At 34.5% G+C, this 20,428-nt stretch overlaps 1 protein-coding gene across 1 annotated transcript in view; it reads left to right on the top strand.

Annotated features, from left to right (window-relative positions):
- LOC150102616 (uncharacterized) overlaps positions 1-20,428 on the top strand; it is a 234,723-nt gene that overhangs the window by 124,767 nt on the left and 89,528 nt on the right. The window contains exon 11 of the mRNA XM_090398679.1: positions 19,421-19,530. Coding sequence (XP_090254805.1) covers positions 19,421-19,530 — 110 coding nt within the window. The remainder of the gene's footprint in view (positions 1-19,420; positions 19,531-20,428) is intronic.

Raw genomic sequence — 20,428 nt, 5'->3', positions numbered from 1 at the left:
TGCAAGAATTTAGTGACTATGTAAAGGCTGAGGATTTTCTTACCCAACAAGTGTTCAATTGTGATGAAACTGGCCTATTTTGGAAAAAATGGTCAAAGAGGACCTACATCACTCAGGAGGAAAAAGCATTGCCAGAACACAAGCCAATGAAAAACAGGCTGACTCTTTTGCTATGTGGAAATGCAAGTGGGGACTTCAAGGTCAAGCCATTGCTTGAGTTTAAGAAAAATAATGTGATGAAAAGTAAATTGCCTGTTATGTGGAGGGCTAATAGTATGGCTTGGGTAACCAGGCAATTGTTTATTGAGTGGATCCATGAAGTCTTTACCCCAAGTGTGAGAAAATACTTTGAAGTAAAAAATTTGCCAATTAGATTGTGATGGACAATGCTCCTACTCACCCTCCAGGCTTGGAGGACGAGTTAGTAGAGGAGTCTGATTTTATCACAGTGAAGTTCCTGCCCCTAACACAGCTTCTTTAATTCAGCCTATGGACTAACAGGTCATTTCGAACTTTAAGAAACTCTACACCAAAGCACTGTTTCAAAGGTGTTTTGAAGTGACCTCTGACACAGAATTAACACTCAGAGAATTCTGGAAAAATCACTTCAACATCCTCCATTGCTTAAGTATCCTTGACAAAACCTGGGTGCAAGTGTCTTACAGGACGATGAACTTGACCTGGAGAAAATTGTGGCCAGACTGTGTAGCAGACAGAGACATTGAGGCTGAGCATGTTTCTCTTGTCGATATTGTGTCTCTGGGCAAAAGCATGGGCTTGGAAGTTGACAACGCTGATGTGGAGGATCACAGGAATGAACTCACCACGGAAATACTGGAACACCTTCAGAAGGAGCAGGAAAAAATGGTGGTGAAGGAAATGTCTTTAGACACAGTGGAAGGGATTGAGGATGTTCCTAGTTCTTTGATCAAAGAAATGCGTGCGAAATGGGGTGAGGTGCAAAGTTTTGTGGCAAGATATCACCCCCATAAAGCTGTAACAAACTGCATCATAAACCATTTCAATGACAGTGCCATGTCTCACTTCAGAAACATTTTAAAACGCAGGCAAAAACAAATGTCATTGGACAGGCTTTTAGTGAGACAGATGCCTAGTGTGTCTCAAGCAGAGTCGAGTGGTGCCAAGAGACAGAAAGAGAAAAAACCCCAGAAGGACAGTAACCTAATGTTTTTATGGAAGGGGACTTCCCTTACTCACCTCCTTCCACTTACGCCATCAACTCTCTTCAATATATGAAGTTAAATTTTCGTTTTTATTTTATCTATTTATTGTGTTTATTCTTTTTATGTAAGATTTTATACATTTTCATTATGTTTGTATAAGATCTTATGCATGAAGTACTGTTGTAAAGGTTTAAATAAACAATCATCTGTGGTTCGGGAATGGATTAATCCATTTTACATTAATTCTTATGGGAAAATGGTTTCAGTTTTCGAACAATTCGGTTTCCGAACAGCCTTTGGGAACGAATTAAGTTCGGCAATCGAGGTTCCACTGTATATTTATAGATTACAAGTCACCCAAAGATGCCAAGATATGCATTTTGCAGATTTTAGAAATATTTGTACAAAAGTAAATTGCAATGGTTTGGCATTTTCAATTATCTATTTATAATAAAATTGTAAGAAAATATGTAAAGCATTGCAACTGTTTAAAAAATAACTACCATTAATTTGCTTCCATTTTTGGAGAAAATGGCTCTACTTCTTTGAAGATGCTGTTTTAAAAACTCGAATAGATTAATGGAAATTCTACCACATATACCACATATTAAGCTACTTTGATTAATGTATAACACAAACAAAAGAAATAAATTAATGGTAACCTAAACAAAAATTTCCATGATATTTATTAATGAGAGCTTTGATATTTTGTTTATTTTTTGTCAGTTTAGCAAAATTCTACTTCATAGATAGTAGTAATAATTTGAAGTGTTGAAATTGTATCAGTCAGGCAAGTATTAAGCCTAGGTGCTGGTTTACACTCGTAATTAAGTTTAATACAGCACAGAGAAATAATTAAACAGAGGTTTAATAATTCCCATATTTCATTTTTGTCACAGAGACATCTTCAGGGATACAATATTAAAATTATAATAACATGCAAAACATTAACTGGGAAAAGTTACACTTGAAGTCTAAATTCATGAAAGAGGCATCCAGGTGAACTATTTGCCCATACCTTCCTGTCCAGTGGCTACAATGTCAGAAACATTAACAAAATGGTTATTCCTCACCTCCCTCTCAACATGCAGATTATAGCAATTCTCTTACTATACCCTATATCAGTGGTGTTCAACCTTTTTTACTACACTAGCTACTTTTCTATAAAAAGTTATTTGGCAATCTACTCTCTTATATAGATCACATTCCCCCAAACCTGATATCTGATTATGCACAAATAAACAATTAAAAAAAATACACAACTAAAAACTTTATTTGTGTATTTAAAAATATATTTATCACTTTTAATTATTTTAATACAACAAAAAAAACACAAATATATTGGAATAAAATATTTATTTCTCTATTTTGGAAAACCAAAGTTAGAAAAAACAACAGATTGATTAGAAACTCACAAGTTACAGGAAATGCTGGTTGATTTAAAAAAAAAAAAAAAAAAAAAAAAAAAAAAAAAAAAGTGAAATTTGGCATTGTTTGGACCTCGCAATATTTTCATAGTCAAGTTGATATGAAGAAGTGGCCAATCGCAGACAATCATCCAAATGATCATTTGTAATTTGGTTTCTTAATTGATTTTTTATGACGTTCATATTTGAAAAAGTGGATTCTGACAAGTATGTCAATCTGAAACATGGCAGAATTTTTCGTACAATATCAGTTAATATTGAGAATTTTTCATGTGCATACTTCCAAATGACTTCATTGTTTATTGATTTTAAATGTAAACTATTCTGAATTTCTCAAGTTCTACTTCAGCTTGGTTTATGTCAAACAGCCCACTAATTTTATTTGAAATTTCTGTGATGTTCAAGTTTTCTTGAAATAAATTATTGATAAAAGATACAATCATTTCAGTTTTATTAAAATCTTTAAATCTTGAATTTATTTCTTCCTCAACTAATTCTATTTCGTGAATAAATTCTTTTAAATCATAGCGAAGCATTTCTTGATTTTGTTCAAAAAATTTTAATAAATATGGGAGATGTCTAAATTCGCAGTCATTTATATTTTTCTTTAATAAAAGTAAGTATCGTTGGAAAGTTTTTATTGGACTTAACATGTCAATTAAATTTTTATCTTTACCTTGTAACTCTAAATTTAAATTGCTTAATTTCGTACAGAAATCTACTAAAAATGATAAGTATAACAACCATCTTTTATCACTCAATTGTGCATAAATATCTCCTTTTTCATCAAGAAAATTTTTTATATCGTTAATTAATACAAGAAATCTTCCTAAAAATTGACTTCTGCTGAGCCAGCAAACATTATTGTACAACAGAAGTTCCCTAATCATCATCTGCCTGTAATTTAAATAACCACCGTTGCAGGGCTTTTCCTCGAACAGAATTTACAATTTTAAATGTAATATCCAAAACATCTTTTGTGGTTTAATCTTTTACTACACAGTACTTGTTGGTGAATAATACAGTGGTACGTTAAAAACTCGGGATATTTGTCACCGTTTTTACATAATGAAATGAAACCTGATTTATTACCTATCATTGCAGGGGCACCATCAGTAGTAATAGACACAAGTTTAAAAAGGCGGAAGTTTGTGTTGTTTCACAAATTCATCAAATGCCAAAAAATGTCTTCTCCCCTAATCCTTCCCAGTAATGGTATAATTTTCAAAAGTTCTTTACCTGAATAATCTTGAAATATCATGCGAATAAATGCCATTGACTGAGCAATATCAGTGAAGTCGTTTGATTCATCAAATTGTAATTAAAACGCAACACACTGGTGATGTCTGACATTAACCTGGCCTGGAAACTTTTCTCCAGTAATTGGAACTCTTCCTTTTGGCAATTTGAAACCTTGTCTGTGGCCTAGAAGTAGTCTCTCTCTAGTGACGTCTCGAACCGAGAAGCTCCTTTCTGGAAGCTGGAAACTCTTCTCTCAAGCAACTTGGATTCGGGCAGTCTCTCTGACAGCAATTGTGGACCAGGCGGCCTCTTCTCTGACAGTAATTCTGGAACCAGGACCCTTTCTGCTTGCTTCAGTTCCTTTTTATTAGGCCTCCTCTGAGACCTCACATGAAGTTTGGCAACCTCCAAAGAATTGGTATGAGTCTTTCATCTTACGTTTCAAGTTCGGCACACCTTTTGTTCTCCTCCGCTTTCTTTTGATTGTAAGTTTCTGGCCATTGGAAAGTTGTTTGAACTCTTTCTGACTGACTTCGGAGACGTTTACACTTAGAGCCTGCAAGCCTTTCTAATACATACAAGTTTCAATAACAATCTTTCTAATGCCACCATGTACAGCTTCGGTGACAAAAACATTGCCTTTGTTTTTAACATCTAACATATTCTTAGTAAAGCAGTATATACAGTTAGCTTCAAAAGAGTTATTTACAAAAACATCTAATACAAACTATACCGAGACAAACAAAGTTTATTTTTTTCAATATTCACATGGGACTTAACCTAAGTAAAAAATCGATGTAATGTGCTTTGGAATATTTAATAATTAGTGATTTGATAATTTTAACGAAAAATAAATAAACAATAGCAATACACTTAAAGCGAATTAAAACTAATACAAAATAATGATAAATAAAATATTATGTTTTCAGTTTGAATTAAATTTGTAAGGAAGGAGGAATACACAAGAGATCGACCAAAAATCGCTCTGCGATCGACCAGTCGATCACGATCGATGTGTTGAACACCCCTGCCCTATTATTTAGGGAACCCGAAAAACTTGAAAGAAACATAATTTCTGCACTACTTTCAAACCTTATATGAAGCTGGCTGCATTTATCCACTCTCCTAAGGATTTACTCCCTCCTCTCTGCATTGCAGGAATTTACAATATTTCTTTGTTCTTGCAACTTATCTTATTATGGTTAAATTGGGCATCTGCCAACATCCACATCGGAGAAACAGAAGAAAAGCATTCACTGCTTTTCTTCTGTTCATGGCCAGTTACAACTGATTGCCTTGCACAGAATCAAATGGAAAATTACTCCTATGTTTGACTGGAGCAAATACAAACTTGAATTTTTTTTTTTAAATCGGCAACAAATTTATAAACCAGCCTAATATAAATAAATATCGTTGAATTAAACTTCCAAAAGAAGCATTAATTGTTATGCCTCCTGCCCAACAGCTAAGGCTAGTCAGCAACACCCATAGAGGGCACCCTTCATAGGACTATAGTCTTCTAGTGCCAAGTACTTCCACTTAATTTTTTTTATTTTATCTGTGTTATTACAATTTTAATATTGTATACCTGATGTCTGTGACAGAGATGAAATATAGGAACAACTATTAAACATGTTTAATTATTTCTGTGCTGTATTCATTTCATCAAACCTAATTATTAGTCTTCAGTCATTTGCAATTGAAATTTGTTTTTGATATAATCTACTTTACTGCCAGTAGTACTAATACAAAACGGTAAATCCAATAAACTTGCCTGTGAATGGTTAAATCATAAATTTGCAATCTTTTGTTCTTGTAAATTTTCTTATTATGGTCAAATTGGGAAATCTGCAAATATCCACCTTGGAGAACAGAAGAATATTTGTTTTTGATATAATTCATGTTTGAAAAATGTTTATCCACAAAAAAACTATGTTTGCAAACACAGGGTATCATTCCAGCTTATTTCTTTAGAAGAGGAAATGTAGAAGTTAGACTACATAAAATTTCACTTAGCTTCTGTAACTGAAAATGGTTCCCTTCCTACCCATATATATATATATATATATATATATATATATATATATATAATATGTCTGAATATCAATTATTCTAGATGTAAATTATCAGGAACATATTCAATAATTAAGGTGAACACTTTATAGAGTTGAATCACTTTTGAAGTAATTCATTACTTTTTATATATGTAAATGGTTGCCATAATAGTCTTGATCTCCTTTTCAAATATGGTTTACAAAATGACAAGTTATGAATTTTTTTTTTTCTCTCTAAATTTCTTTTTAGTAATTTGAGTTCCATTTCACATGCTTTGATCTATGAAAACTGTAGTAGTATACTTTTGTTGTGAATTTCAGATTTAATTCATGTCAGTGCTATTTCTATCTTTCAATTCTAGTAGGTGTATCTATTCAGATAGACCCATCAATTTTGATATTTCTTCATACTTTTCCATATAAATATATGCATTTCATTTTTTAAGGGAAATGAAATCACTTAAGTGATTTTATTTGCTAAGCCACTTAATCTCCAGATATAATTAAGAACACCTTCATAATTCTACTCCAGTTTCTGCAGAAGTTGCTTGTGATTCATGCTCTACATTTGATGAAATTTGTCTATATAACATCTATAAATGAGTAAAATTTTTTAATTTTCTTGTACAGTTTTGCTGTTAAATAATGCAGCAAAAAAATCATTTGATCCTATCATTTTTAATGAAATACGAGCAGATAATGTTTCATGAGCATTCATTCAAACCTCCATTTGTAGTAGTTTTTTTAACTTTTAGTTTCTTATAAGACATCAACAAATTCATCTTTGTTAATTCTTCCTTTTAGCTATGAAGACCATCCATTTCTTCCAAAATTTTAAAATTTCTATCAGTATCATGAATTGAAGATTAAAAGTTGAGCAGTAGCATCATGATTTTCATCCAGCACAAAAGAAAATTATTGAAATCTTCTCATCTTGGTATATGAGATGAAACTGATGGTTTGAAAAGAAATTCTTCTTTAGTGATCAATTTTACCCATTACTTTTTTACAAAAAAAATTTTGCATCCAAGAATGGGCTCTCCATTTGTGTAATATTTTTATATCATGTTGCTACCAGGCAATATTTATGTCCAGTACAAAATTTTTTAAAACAGTATTGCAGGTTCTCAAATTGCTTAATTTTTTTTTTACCTTTAAATTGTCCTTCATGCTGTCGTATTTTTCTTTATGAAATTATAATATTTTTGTGGACTACTAGCCTTTTTTTTTTTTTTTTTTTTTTTACACTATCATCATCAAATTTCGTATATGAACACTCATGTGGTATACTTGATATGTGACAGTTCTGCATGACTCATATCATTACTAATGTCCAGTTACCAATTTTCCTCCAATAGTCTATCACTTGTCAGCTATTCTAGTAATGTCACATTTTATATTTGTATCTTCTAGGGCACTTCTAACCATTATCCACCTAGTTCTTGATCTTTTTTTCCTGATATCTTGACATCAAACATCTTTTTTGTGAGCAGAACTAATTTAAGGATGTCATCATCATCAAATTCCTGATATATACCGTCAAGAGGTGTACAGAATATGATAGTACTATTATAGATGAAAAATTACATCATTACTATAGAAATAGTAATGATGTAATTATAGAAATATAGAAATAGACAACAAAATCAACAAAGCTATTATGGTAGGAAGTCAGTTGAATAAATTCATGTGGAATTAGCTGTATACAAGACAGTGTTCAAACCAGTTTTCACTTACGGATCTGAGAGCTGGGTCAGAAGTAAAGCACTTAACCAAAGACTATCTACAATTTTCCTCCAAGTCAGTCTGTTACCTGGTAGAGAAAAATGTTTGTTAGTGACAATATCAAGTTCTTTCCTAATATGCTCATTTTTAATATGATATTGCCATTGCCATCTGTTCACGCCTCTAATCTTTCTCAGGACTCTCATATCTGCAGTCTCTAGTCTTTGGTCAAGTGTTTTACTTCTGACCCAGCTCTCAGATCCATAAGTTAAAACTGGTTTGAACACTGTCTTGTATACAGCTAATTTAGTGTTCTGACTAATTTCTCTCTTATTCCATATGAATTTATTCAATTGACTTCCCACCATACCAGCTTTGCTGATTCTGTTGTCTATGTCTAAATTTAATTTACCATCTTCAGTAAAAATCGTACCTAAGTAGCTGAAATGTTTTACTTGTTCCACAGGTTCTCCATTCACAACACAGTAGACATTTTCAATGATTCTGCCTATTTTCATTGTCTTTGTCTTTTTATTGCTGACCTTCATACCATATCTATTACAACAGCTATTCAATTTAGTCAGAGAATCTTGCAGACTTGTAGCGGATTTATTTAGAAGTATAACATCATCCGCATAAAGCAAAGAGCTGACATTAACATCTCCAATTTTGATATCAGGTTTAATACCACTTTCCTTCATAATGTGATCCATATAGGTAATGAATAACACCGGGGATAATGTACATCCTTGTCTCACACCAGATTTAACATTAAACCATCTTCCTGTACTTCAATTCTAACTGCTGACTTACAACTCAAATGAAGACTAAGTATTTCTTGATATAATGCCTCATTGACACCACATAACTGTAGCGTATCGAATAGCTTCTCTCTCGGTACCTTGTCATATGCCTTTTCCAGATCTACAAAACTTAAATACAGATGTTTGTTATATTCCCATGTTTTCTCAACTATCTGTCGTAAATTGAAATTCTGATCCTAACAGCCTCTATTTGGCCTGAATTTAGCTTGTTTTTCACCAAGCTTCTACTTCCATAATCCTTCTCAACCCTTTCTCAGGTATAATAGCATATATCTTACCAGGAACACTCAGTAGAAAAATACCTCTGTATCTGTAATTCTCACATTTGGTTTTATTTCCCTTTTTTATATATGGGTACTATGAGAGCTCTACTCCAATCATCTGGAATTCATCCTATGTCCAGGCCTTCTGAACTATGCAGTTCAGCCACTGTAAGACTTTTATACTTCCATACTTGAGCATTTCTGGTCGAATATCATCTACTCCTGCTGCCTCTCCACATTTCAGGATTTTGATGGCTTTTTCTACTTCAAGTATGGATATGTATTCTTGACTTAATGCCTGGTCAGTGTTTTTTACCACTGTGATGGTAAAAAACTGCTTGTTCCATTTAGCAATTTTTTGAAGTAATTACTCCATACTTCAAGGATGTCTTTTTCTTCAGTTTTCATGTCCCCTTTATCATCTCTAATTGCTTTTACAGCACTCCTTCTTCCATTTCTGAAGTTCTTCGACAAATTCCAGAATATCTTGCCACCTTCTTGATATTTATTTTCTATGTTCTTACCAAAGCCCTCCCGTGACTTGTTTAGCTAGTTTTACACAGTGTTTAGCTTTCTTACATTTGTCTCTGTATTCTCTAAGAGCAAAAGCTGACTTATTTGCCAGGAACTTTTGATATGCTTTCTTCTTTTCTTTCACTGCCACTTCCTGTCCACCATGGAGTTCTGATATTTCTATCCTTACAGACAACCTCACCACGTGCCTCTCTGGCTGAATCAATCAGTGTTTTCTTCAGGGCTTGCCACTGAATCTCCAAGGTTTGGTTCCTGTTCTCAAACTCTTTCATATTTTTTTCAATGATATTTGTGTATTTTAGTCTACAGTTCGCATGAGAGCTGCTCAACTGTTATTCATTTTAAAACTTTCTTACATGTTCTTATTTTCATTATGAAATTCAATTTTATCTTGCTCAAGACTAAATGGGTTTCATTTCCAATTTCAAATCCTCTGTATCACTCTGGTATTCTGCACCAGGGAGAAAACATCACTATCAACAATAACATAGTCAATGATACTTTCCTTATTCCTTGCCTCTTCTCTCCATGTGAATTTGTGCACATTTTTATGTTGGAACATTGTGTTAGTAATAACTAGTCCATGTCCTGAGCAGAAATTCAACAGGTATTTGCCATTATTATTTGCTTTGCTCTTTTCTCCAAATTTCCCAATATATTTTTGTATGTCTGACAATTGTTTCCTACTCTGCTGTTTAGATCCCTAACAAGGACCAATTTTTCCTTTTTCATTGTTTTTGTTCTACCTTAGTAGAACCTTCTGTGGGACCATAGGCATAAATAAGTCTCATTGTCCAGTTGCTCATTCTCTTATTTGCCCACATCACTCTACTTGAGACTGCCTGCTATTCAAGAAGATTAGTCTCATATTTAGTGTTGAATACTATGGGTACTCCTTCTTTTTCTTGATTGTCATTGCCTGAATATAACATTTTGTATTTATTGCTGAGAAAGATCTCACCAGTTTTTGCCTTTTTTGTTTCAGTCACCCCTATTATGTCGACCTGGAACTTATCCAATTCCTCAGCTAGCTGCATTTCTTTGCCATTCAGGCTTCTTATGTCGATAGTATACCGATCTTGAACTCTGCTGATGTTAAGCTGGGGTGGGCTTTAGGATTTGTTCCGGTAGCTGACTTTTCGCTGTTTGCCCTGGTTCCCTGGCAAAAACAACTGGGGCCTTGTTTAACTGGGCGACACCCCAGCCAGCATGAAATTCTGTCATGTTGTGCCATCGTTTTTTATTTTGGTTTAAGCCCATAAGAATATAGTTTGGTCGGTTAAATCCCAAATTTGCCAGCCCATCCTCATTTGTTCAGTATCTGGGTAGATACCTAACAGGATGCATCACAAGAAGGTGAGGATTGAACATTAGGTCATATGCCCTGATCGGTTCTCCACATTTCTTTAAAGGCTATGTGGAGGTCTCCTTTCAGTTATATAGCTTTGACCCTTAAGCTCTGCCTACAAATTTCTGAATATGTGGATACTAGTTAATAATGCCAAATTCCTTCCTAATAACTTCCTTTTTTTCATATTGTTATGTCATCGATGCTATCTGTTCTCTTCCCTAATTTTTCTCAGATCTCTCAATCTGTTCTCTGCAGTCTTTGAGCAACTTTTATTTCTAAGTCATCTCTCTCAACTCCATATGTTCAAATTGGTTTGAACACTGTCTTATATACTGGTAATTTAGAGTTTTATCAAATTACTTTCTTATCCCTTATAAACATTTTTCAGCTGGCTTCATACCAACTCTGCTCATTCTGTTGCTCATTTCCATATTCATGTAATTTTCACTTAAAATTGTGCATAAATAGCTGAAATATTTTACTTGTTCTATAGGTTGTTTGTATTGCTAATTTTTATGCCAAATTTTCTACACCTGTTATTCACTTTTAGTTAAAGAACCTGGATACTTGCACTGGATTTGTTTAGGAGTGCAACATTATCTTCATAAAACAAAAGATTAAGTTTGTCTTCAATTCTGATATGAAGTTTATGCCACTTTCTCTCATATGTATAGATGATGAATAAGAGTGAAGATAAAGTGCACCCTGTCTCACCTAATTTTACAACAAACAACCTTCAAATACTTCATTCACTTTTAACTTCTGCTTATAGCTGAAATATAGAACATGCTCAGTATTATGCTCCATCTACCTCAAATGGTAGCATTTTGAACAGCTTTTCTCTTGGTACCCTGTCATATACTGTTTCCAGATCTGCAAAACTAAAATACATATTTTGTATTTTGGGTGAAGACATAGAGGTGCATGAAGAGGAGGCTCTAGATCTGTTGCATAACCTGAATAAGAATTTGGTAATTGAGGCAGATGGAATATCAGTACATATTCTGAAGGAATGTTCAGCTGAACTACTATGTCCTTGGCATGTTTGTATAATTTGAGCGCTAGCTCAGGAAGGTTCTACAGAATGGAAAAAATGTTTGATAATCCCATTGCACAAGGGTGATGCAAAGATTGATGTCTCTAACTATCGATGTATCAATATCTCTGGAGTGATTGTGAAGATTTTAGAGAAGCTAGTAAGTACTTGCATTCAGCAAATATGGTCAAACAAGCTATACTTTGCAAGGAATGGCATGGGCTTACCTAACGGAATCATATCTGAGCAATTTGCTCATACTTTAATAATGGTATGGCTGAATTGGATATAGGGAATGAATACACTATGATGCTGTTGGACTTTGTTAAGGTATTTCATAGGATAACAAATGAAAGGCTGTAGCTTAATCTGGAGGAAATGGGATTAGAATGTGAACTGTTGGCTTGAATAAGTGGATGGCTGGTGGATGAGTATCAGAAAGTGGGAGGTGTGAATCCTCCAGATTTAAAGTGATCAGTTTTTGTGCCATTGTAGTTTAATGTATACTAATGATATTGGGAAGGGTCTTACAAGAAATCTTCATTTGTTTGTTGATGCAAAGATAGACAGGGCAATCAGATGCTATTGATATACAGCATTTACAGGATGAATCATGCTGGAATAAATGACAAGACTACGGATCTTGGAATTATGGTAGATAGAAAGTTGAAGTTCAAGGGTCAATAGCAAAAATTGCAAATACAACTCAGAGAATAATTGCAACGTTGAAGAAAACATTGACATGTGAGGATATTGAAGTTATTTTGCCTCTTTATGAAGACCTTAACATGACCACACCTGATGCAAATGAAAGTTAGAAAGATGATATTAGTAATATGTAATGTAAATTACAAGAACAGTTTGAGGGTATGTGGACTACAGATACTGGTAGGTGGGAGAAAAGGTCTATAAACTTTTGATAGTGCGTTATTGGATGTTATGCAATCTTTCATATTTTCTTACACAAAGAAAAATATGACAGAAGTTAAGGAAATCATTCTGCACTGCAAGAGATGGAATTGAGAAGCATGAAGAATGTATATTATAACACATCTCACACACGATGTTTCAGGAAGGAATGCATTTTTTAATCGAATATGAATTCCAAGAATGTTGATTCTGTTGCATCTGGGATTATTGTTTGTCCTAGTCTATGTTGAGGTAAAAAACTCTGTTGCAGTAAAAGTGCAAATGCATGAAAGCAGTTAAGTTAATGTGAAATCATTAGTCTCTATATACAGGTATCCTAGTCATGAAGAAACTCCACGCACAAACTTTGTTAGCTTTCACTTGAATAAAAAATTAAACACGAATATAATTTCTTGGCATTTTTAATTTACTTTATAATCGAGTGAAAAAAAAAAAAAAACTTTCTGCTGTTTGTCAGGTGTTGAAGTTGATTTTATTAATTTTTGCATTACTTAGACAGCACTGATGTGTTGAGCAGTAGGTTTTGACCTTTTTGAATCAGCTGTAATTGGGTTTGCTTCCACTGTGGGATGGATGCTGGCTGAGTGTAATATAGTGTAGAGATGATAAAGAATGTGCACTGATGCATCATGTCAGGAGTGCTGTTCATGGGATATCATTGGGCCAGAGCCATTTTGTTCAGGATTCTTCTGATGACATTTTGCCAGAAGGTCACACGATGTATATTGCAGTTTTCCTGGTAAAGAGAGCGGTGTTGTGCTTTATTCAGGAGTTAGAATTCGATCAGAAGAGTAATGCCAACCAGTTACTTTTACCTGTTTTGGGGCAAACCTCCCCCCCCCCCCCCACACACACACACATTTCCCCTAACAGCTGCAGGGGTCCAGAAGGCATAACTGCTGTAGTGTGTAGGAAGTAATTTTCTGCATTTAACTCTTTCAAACTCAGTTTTGATCCTGTTATTGATTTGTTTCATTAGGCATTGAATGCATAGTCTGCACTGTGCATTCAATACCAGAAATGCTTCCTGCTCATTCACAGCTGATGCTGTGAATGATTTTTTTCAGTCCACTTATAACATGCTGCTTTTCTTGGATTGCTTCTAGCATATTTTTGGCAGGAAAAAAAAAAAAAAGCTGGGATATTGAGTAGAAATTTTGAACAGAGTGGGGAATGAAATGTTTCATTCCAACATGAAGAATTTCATCATCAAATTCCTGCCATGTACCCTCAAGGGGTGTACAGGATATGATAGTACTACATGAAAAAAATTACATCATTATTAATTTCCTATCTACAATTTTCCTCCAAATCAGTCTGTTACTTGTCAAGACTCCAACATTATCAGATCTTATATTTCTATCATCTAAAGCACTTTGTACTGTATCAATCCACCTATATCTTGGTCTTCCTCTGGGTCGTTTTGCTGCCAACCTGGCAGAGAACACTTGTTTTGCTAATCTTTCCTTGCCCATTCTGTTTAAGTGACCATACCACGTGAAATTCTGTCATGTTGTACCATCATTTTTTATTTTGGTTTAAGCCAATGAGAATTACAATTTGGTCTGCTAAATCCCAAATTGCCAGCCCATCCTCGTTCGTTCAGTATCCAAGTAGATACCCAACAGGGTGCACCACGAGAAGGTGAGGATTGGACATTAGGTCAGAAGTGCTGGTCGGTTCTCCGCATTCCTTTAAAGGCTATGTGGAGGTCTCCTCTCAGTTATACATGAAGAATTTCTTTATGGATAATCCAATGCAGGTTGTAACTGTTACAGAAGTAACACATTCACAAGTAGTATCTGGATCCAGTGAATGGAAACAGCAGTCCAATCAAGGAAAGGAAAAGTGTCAGTGTCAAAGAATATAAGGTTATAAATGGCTAGTAGGAAAGCATTCTACTAGAAATGAAACTTGCATGAAATATGATCTATATTATCAAGATAAGAGGTTACCTCAACCGCATACCTGGAAAGAACTAGTTCAAAGATCCAAAGTGTTGGGTAAGTGGACAGGATTCTCAAGTATTCTGTTTGGTAGATCATTGCATGTAGCCAATAGCTCAGTATCTCTTCCAATTTTGTATGTAGAATTGATTAAAAAAAAGAAAAGAAAAAAGAGTCAGTTGGAGCTGAGGACATTACTCCCGAAGAAAGATGATGGGTTCACTGTTTTGGTGATTAGATTGTAAGAAATCAGAAATAAAAAAACTGCTGTTCCTATCTAGGCAGTTTCTTCAATGAGTGTGTTTTATCTTATGATAAAAACAGGCTTATTCTCGACTGCAAGCTTGATTCACTTTCTCTGAAGCAAAACCAACCAAGGTAAAACCTAGCAGCAATAAACAGATGTGTTGCCAATATGGATATTCCCTGACTCCTGCAGAAACTTCAGTTCTTCCAAAAGGACATGATTTTGCTATGGTGCCTAAAAGAATTCCATATCTGGATTTCCCACATGACAGTGAGAGGAACCTAACCAACCACTCAAGTGATAACACTAATAAACTCAAACCTGAAGTCTCCTTAGTACTGTTCAAAGTTCAAATAAAGCATGGCTTTACCCTTATCAAACAAAGTTCGGATAAGGGTAAAGCCATACAACAAAAATTTGTATGGCTAAAGTAAAGAGTATAACAAAAAAAAAATTTTCTTCTGCTACAAGATCAGTCCACTTACCAGGAGTTTCCCCAGAACCCTACCAACAGCCAAATTAACAAACTTAATTCCTTACTCAACAAAGTGATTAGTTGGGGTGAAGACTATCAAAAATTTGAAGATCCATTTTGGTAAGAGTCCATTTTCATGGCCTTCTAAAAATACATGAGGAAGGAGTTCCACTCAGATGCATAGCAGACTGCATAGAGTTCATCTATTGCTTAACCATATTCCTAGCTTGTCTTTTAAGCTCCTGCATTGGCCACACAAGAATTCATCAGATTTTTTGACAAAAATAAAAAACTTAACTCTTCAATCTACAGGCCTCATGATTAGCTTTGATATCCAGTTCTTATTTACTAGTGTATGTCTGGCTGACACTATTCAACTGATATCAGATGAGATTCCTCCATAGTTGAACTGTTCGACTTTGTCCTGCACTTGGACTGTTTCATCTGCAGGAACTAATTCTACAAACAGATTGAAGGAACTTCCATGGGAAGCCTCTTGTCACCTGTACTTGTTAATTTCTACTTAGAGCATCTTGAAGAATCCTTATTCTTCAAAATGCTCTAAGAATCTCTTCAATACAACCCCAACCTTCATTTTGGGTTCAATATTTAAATGATGTGTTTGCCATCTGGCCAGACTCAGAAGAATCTCTACTTCCCTTTTTAACAAAAATCAACAGCTTATACCGACTCATCAACTTTACTATGGAAAAAGAAAAGGATGGACAATTAGCCTTCCTTGATGTCCTCCTTTCTCGTGCCACTTCTGGAACACTTACTACTTCTATTCAGCATAAACCTACCTTCATGGGCCACTACATATAGCAAAATTCAGCACATCACCCATTTCAAAAAATAGGCATCTATGTTTTATATGTTAAGAGCTGTGTGAATACCAAATTTGGTAATTCACAGTGGTTTACACTTAAAAATGGACTGCAGCGAGGAAGTGTCTACCTGACCTAACAGTTTGTTGGAACAATAGTTGCTAAAAGAGAAGTTGAAAAACATGGGAATATGACAAGCGTCTGGGCTTAAGTTTTGTAAATCTGGAAAAGGCATACAACAAGATGCCTAGAGAAAAGCTTTTCAAAACACTACAGTTATATGGAGTAAATGGAACATTATGCAAAGCAGTACATGGTATATATTTTAGTTGTAAGTCAGCAGTTAGAATTGAAGGAAATACAGGAAGATGGTTTGATGTAAAATCAGGGTAAAGATGAGCATAATATGATATGGATTGTATTATGAAAGACAGTGGCATTTAAACCTGTTACTAGAATCTGAGATATCAAACTTAACTCTGATTTATGCAGAGGATCTTTTAAATATATCCAGTGAAAGTTTCCAGGATTCTCTAACTAAACTGTATAGCAGCTACACCTGTTATGCAATTTGTTACAACAGATTTGGCATGAAAATCTATCTGAATTTTCTTGCAAGGTTCCAAGGGAGTGTTAAAAGGGTAAGATAGTACCATTGCATAAAGGTATTCATATATCAGGAGTGGTTATTAAAATATTGGAAAAGTTGGTGAAAGATAAAACAACAGTGGGTGGATAGGGGTTGCAATCTGTAGTGGGCAGCATGACTTTGTAAAATTCATGCACATATCCTGATACCTCTATTTCCCTTGATTAATTATGCTACCCTTTCACTAAACAATAATTTCTCCAACCATCTAACACCAATTCAATTTAAATGTGATCCCAAAAAAAAAACAAATCTTGCTACCATCACTATACAATCAATATACTGCACACCATTTCTCTAGATGGTGTGTACACTGAATAATTTGCAGTCATAGCTGTCTATCTCAGTTCACTCGCATTCTTGACTCTTTTGACTAACAATTTTCAAATAATTCATTCATTCTGAACAAAATAATCAAAGCTTTCTCTTGTTCTATATACTCTCTATCACATTACAAATCTCTGCAACCAGAAAACATGCTTTCATTGCTTGTTTGTCTGTGCATTTTCTCACGCATTAAACCAGAAACCATTGTCAGTTCTTCTAATGATAGATGTCATCCTTTAACACATCCAGATGTTTATATACTCTATGGAGTATAATCTTTCTGCATCTTAACCTATTTTTGTCAGACAAGAAACACTGTTAACAATGATCTGGAAGAATATGAGAAATGTATGAACTCTGTTTGGCAAGTTTTTGACATGCATTTTTTGAGAAAGGATAATGTTTCAAATATCGCCACATGTAATTTGCTCCAACCCTTATAATCTTAATCTAGAACTTGATAACATCCAATGTATTATGCAGCAGAATGGCTTCTTTTAACAGGAGATTCAATTTATCATTGACTCTTATAAGCCTATTCATAAGAACCCTGAGCTTATATGGAGGGTTCCAGTTTGCTTCTGGAATCTTTAACTGATTTCAAAAATTCTCTAGAAATAAAATTTAGTGTCCACATTTTTTACCTGTCAACAAACTTTCTTCCTGGTTATCTTCTATCGAGAATAATCAGTCTCCTTTGTCCCTCACAGGTGTTTACCAAGTTCCTTGTTCTTGCCTTCTATTTTACTTTCGAAAAACAGAAAATTCAAGCACAGTGGAGTTGACCCTGGCCACAATGGTCTAAACCCCAACTACTACACCATTGCCATTTTAAATCTGAGTTTTGTTCAAAGAAAGTACCAAAGCACTACTATATTGCCCTAACCTGAACCATAATGATTATATTTTCTTTACTTAAAAGTTGGGAGAGTCGTCTTCTTAGCTGCAAATAGTAATTTTTTGTATCACACCATGCAGTCTATTGTACTGTATTACTCTAACACATGGCTTGTATCTTTAAAATCATCCATTGTTGTTATTCCTCCCGGTTGAATTGTCTGCTCACTGATGATCTGTTATATTCAGATCAAATTTGATTTAATGAAGTGGTTTTAACGGTTAAAACGATTATTTCTCCAGCCTGGACTTGTACCTTTGGAAAATTGCAGGTGGTTTTCTTGAAGAGGAGATGAATTTTTGTTATTTAAATTAATTTTTTCTACTGCTGTATCCCATAAACCACGCATAAGGATTTGGTGATATTTGTCCTAAATTTAGGTCGGAAAGACTTCAAAAATCCTGTCTAATGCAAGAAACCTTTATAGGGGTTTCATCTATTAAGGTTTGTTAATCAGTCTCATATGGATGTGACAAAGTTTTTCATCCTACATAACATGCAGACCAGTCAGAGTACACCTGGAAACAACAGACAGCATAGAGTATGACAATAATGGCTAGCTGTCCTATTCTGCCAGGTGTGGCTTTGAATGGTATAATGTTGACCTGCATGTGAATTGTGATGACTGTTATCTTGTGCCATAAGCTATTGTTATTAGTTAATAACGTTCTTTTATATGAAGTAGTAGCAGAAATTCAATACAGTGAACATAATTTGCCAGAATGACGATGATAGGTTGTCATTACTACTGATTTGTCAACAGAATTGTATGTTTCAGTTTAGCTGCTGCTTTATAAGTTTGTTCTCAATAGCTTTTTTTTATACCAAACTGCACAGATAGCTAATGTGAGCTGCATATTCTTACCTTCAAGAAACCCAAGGAATCATTTTTATGAAGAGCTTTTTTCAGACATAGTTTTAAGATGTGAATCTGTTTTTTTTTTTTTTTTAGATAGCTTTTATAGTTTAAGAAGGAGGAGTTAAAGGCAATATTTATTTTTATCTAAAAATCACAAAATGGGACATTCAGATATTCATGGTGACTAGTTGCTGTGTTCTTTTGGAAATATTAACCAAATGATAAAATTTGAGAGTAATTTATTCTATATAGTTTAACAACTTGCAGATTTTGGTAACAATAAGCTCTTTGGTGTTTAATAATGTCTTATATGTAAAAACTAAAAATGTATTAAGGATAAGGAAGAGTGACTTAGGCTCACTAGTACTCAACTTAAACAGTTCTTTTTTATACTAGGGATAACCTTCATCTGTGCCTTTCCTCTTGGTACCATAGCTGAACATAGTATGAAAGTAGTTCTTTTAGCACCTAGGTTGCTAGAATTTTTCACTCATGAAGTTGTACAAGTTTCTGCTTGTTGCTTTTCCCATTCATTGTGTCCATAAGATTTTTAATGCTAAGAAATTTTTTTTTTCACTTATGTTTGCAATATTAAAATATTTATAAATTATTTCTGTTCTAGAAATACAATGCAGCAGTTGTATCCAATGTTCTTTATTAACCTGCAAGACTGTATTCCCTCAGTGAGGCAAGGTGCTGCAGGAGCATTAGCTAATGTAGTTAGAGCATATGGTAAGAAAGTATTTTTAAGCAATTTTACAGTTGACTCACTATTGGACTTATATTGACCACAGAAATAGTTTGTTGTAGTGAATATCTTTTAGAATATCATTTGACCTATTGTACTTTGATGAGGACATTTTGATAATTGGTTATAGTGAGGAGTTAGAATTTTCTGTAGTGAGAATTGACTATATAGATGTGTACACTGCTTGAAAAGTCAACATGCACCATAGCATAAGGAACAAACAACCATGGCGGCCACCTTAATAAGATGTAGGACTTCCTTTTGCTGCATTGACTGCAGGATTCCTATGGGGCATACTTTCCACAAGCATATAATAGCAATCGATGGGAATTTTGGACCATTCTCCCTGTAGGCATGCAATGAAATCCTGGACTGTTGTGGTGCAGACATCCCTTTACCTCACCTGACATTAAGGTTCATCCCACATATGTTCAGTAATGTTGAGATCAGGACTCTGTGGAGGCTGGTCAAGTGTGATGATGTTCGTATCCACAAACCATGCAGTTACAGCAGCAGCCTTATGACATGGTGCATTTTTTGCTGAAAGAGACTATGGTTATTTCTGTAGAAACATCATAAAGTAAGTAGTAAGCATTGCATTGTCCAAGATGTTCAGATAACTCTCACAGTTCAGTCTTTGTTGCATGACAAACAGAGGTCTAAGGCCAAACCAGTTAAAACAGCCATATCATCACACAGCCACCTCCGAAATTTATAGTTTGGGTTATCTACTCTGTTAAGAGACATTCACTGGGCCTCTGCCACACCCACACACATCCATCTACTTGGTAGAGACTGTTACCTGATTTGTCACTCCATAACACAGCTTTCCAAGCTTCCACATCCCACTCTACATGCTCTTTGTACCACTGAAGATGAAAC

The sequence above is a fragment of the Typopeltis vanoorti genome, chromosome 10, assembly GCF_054136105.1.
Source record: "Typopeltis vanoorti isolate ZY-2024b chromosome 10, IOZ_Tvanoo_1.0, whole genome shotgun sequence".
Lineage (NCBI taxonomy): Eukaryota > Metazoa > Arthropoda > Arachnida > Uropygi > Thelyphonidae > Typopeltis > Typopeltis vanoorti.
The sequence above is the reverse complement of the archived record's forward strand: the minus strand, read 5'-3'. Positions and strand labels throughout refer to the sequence as shown.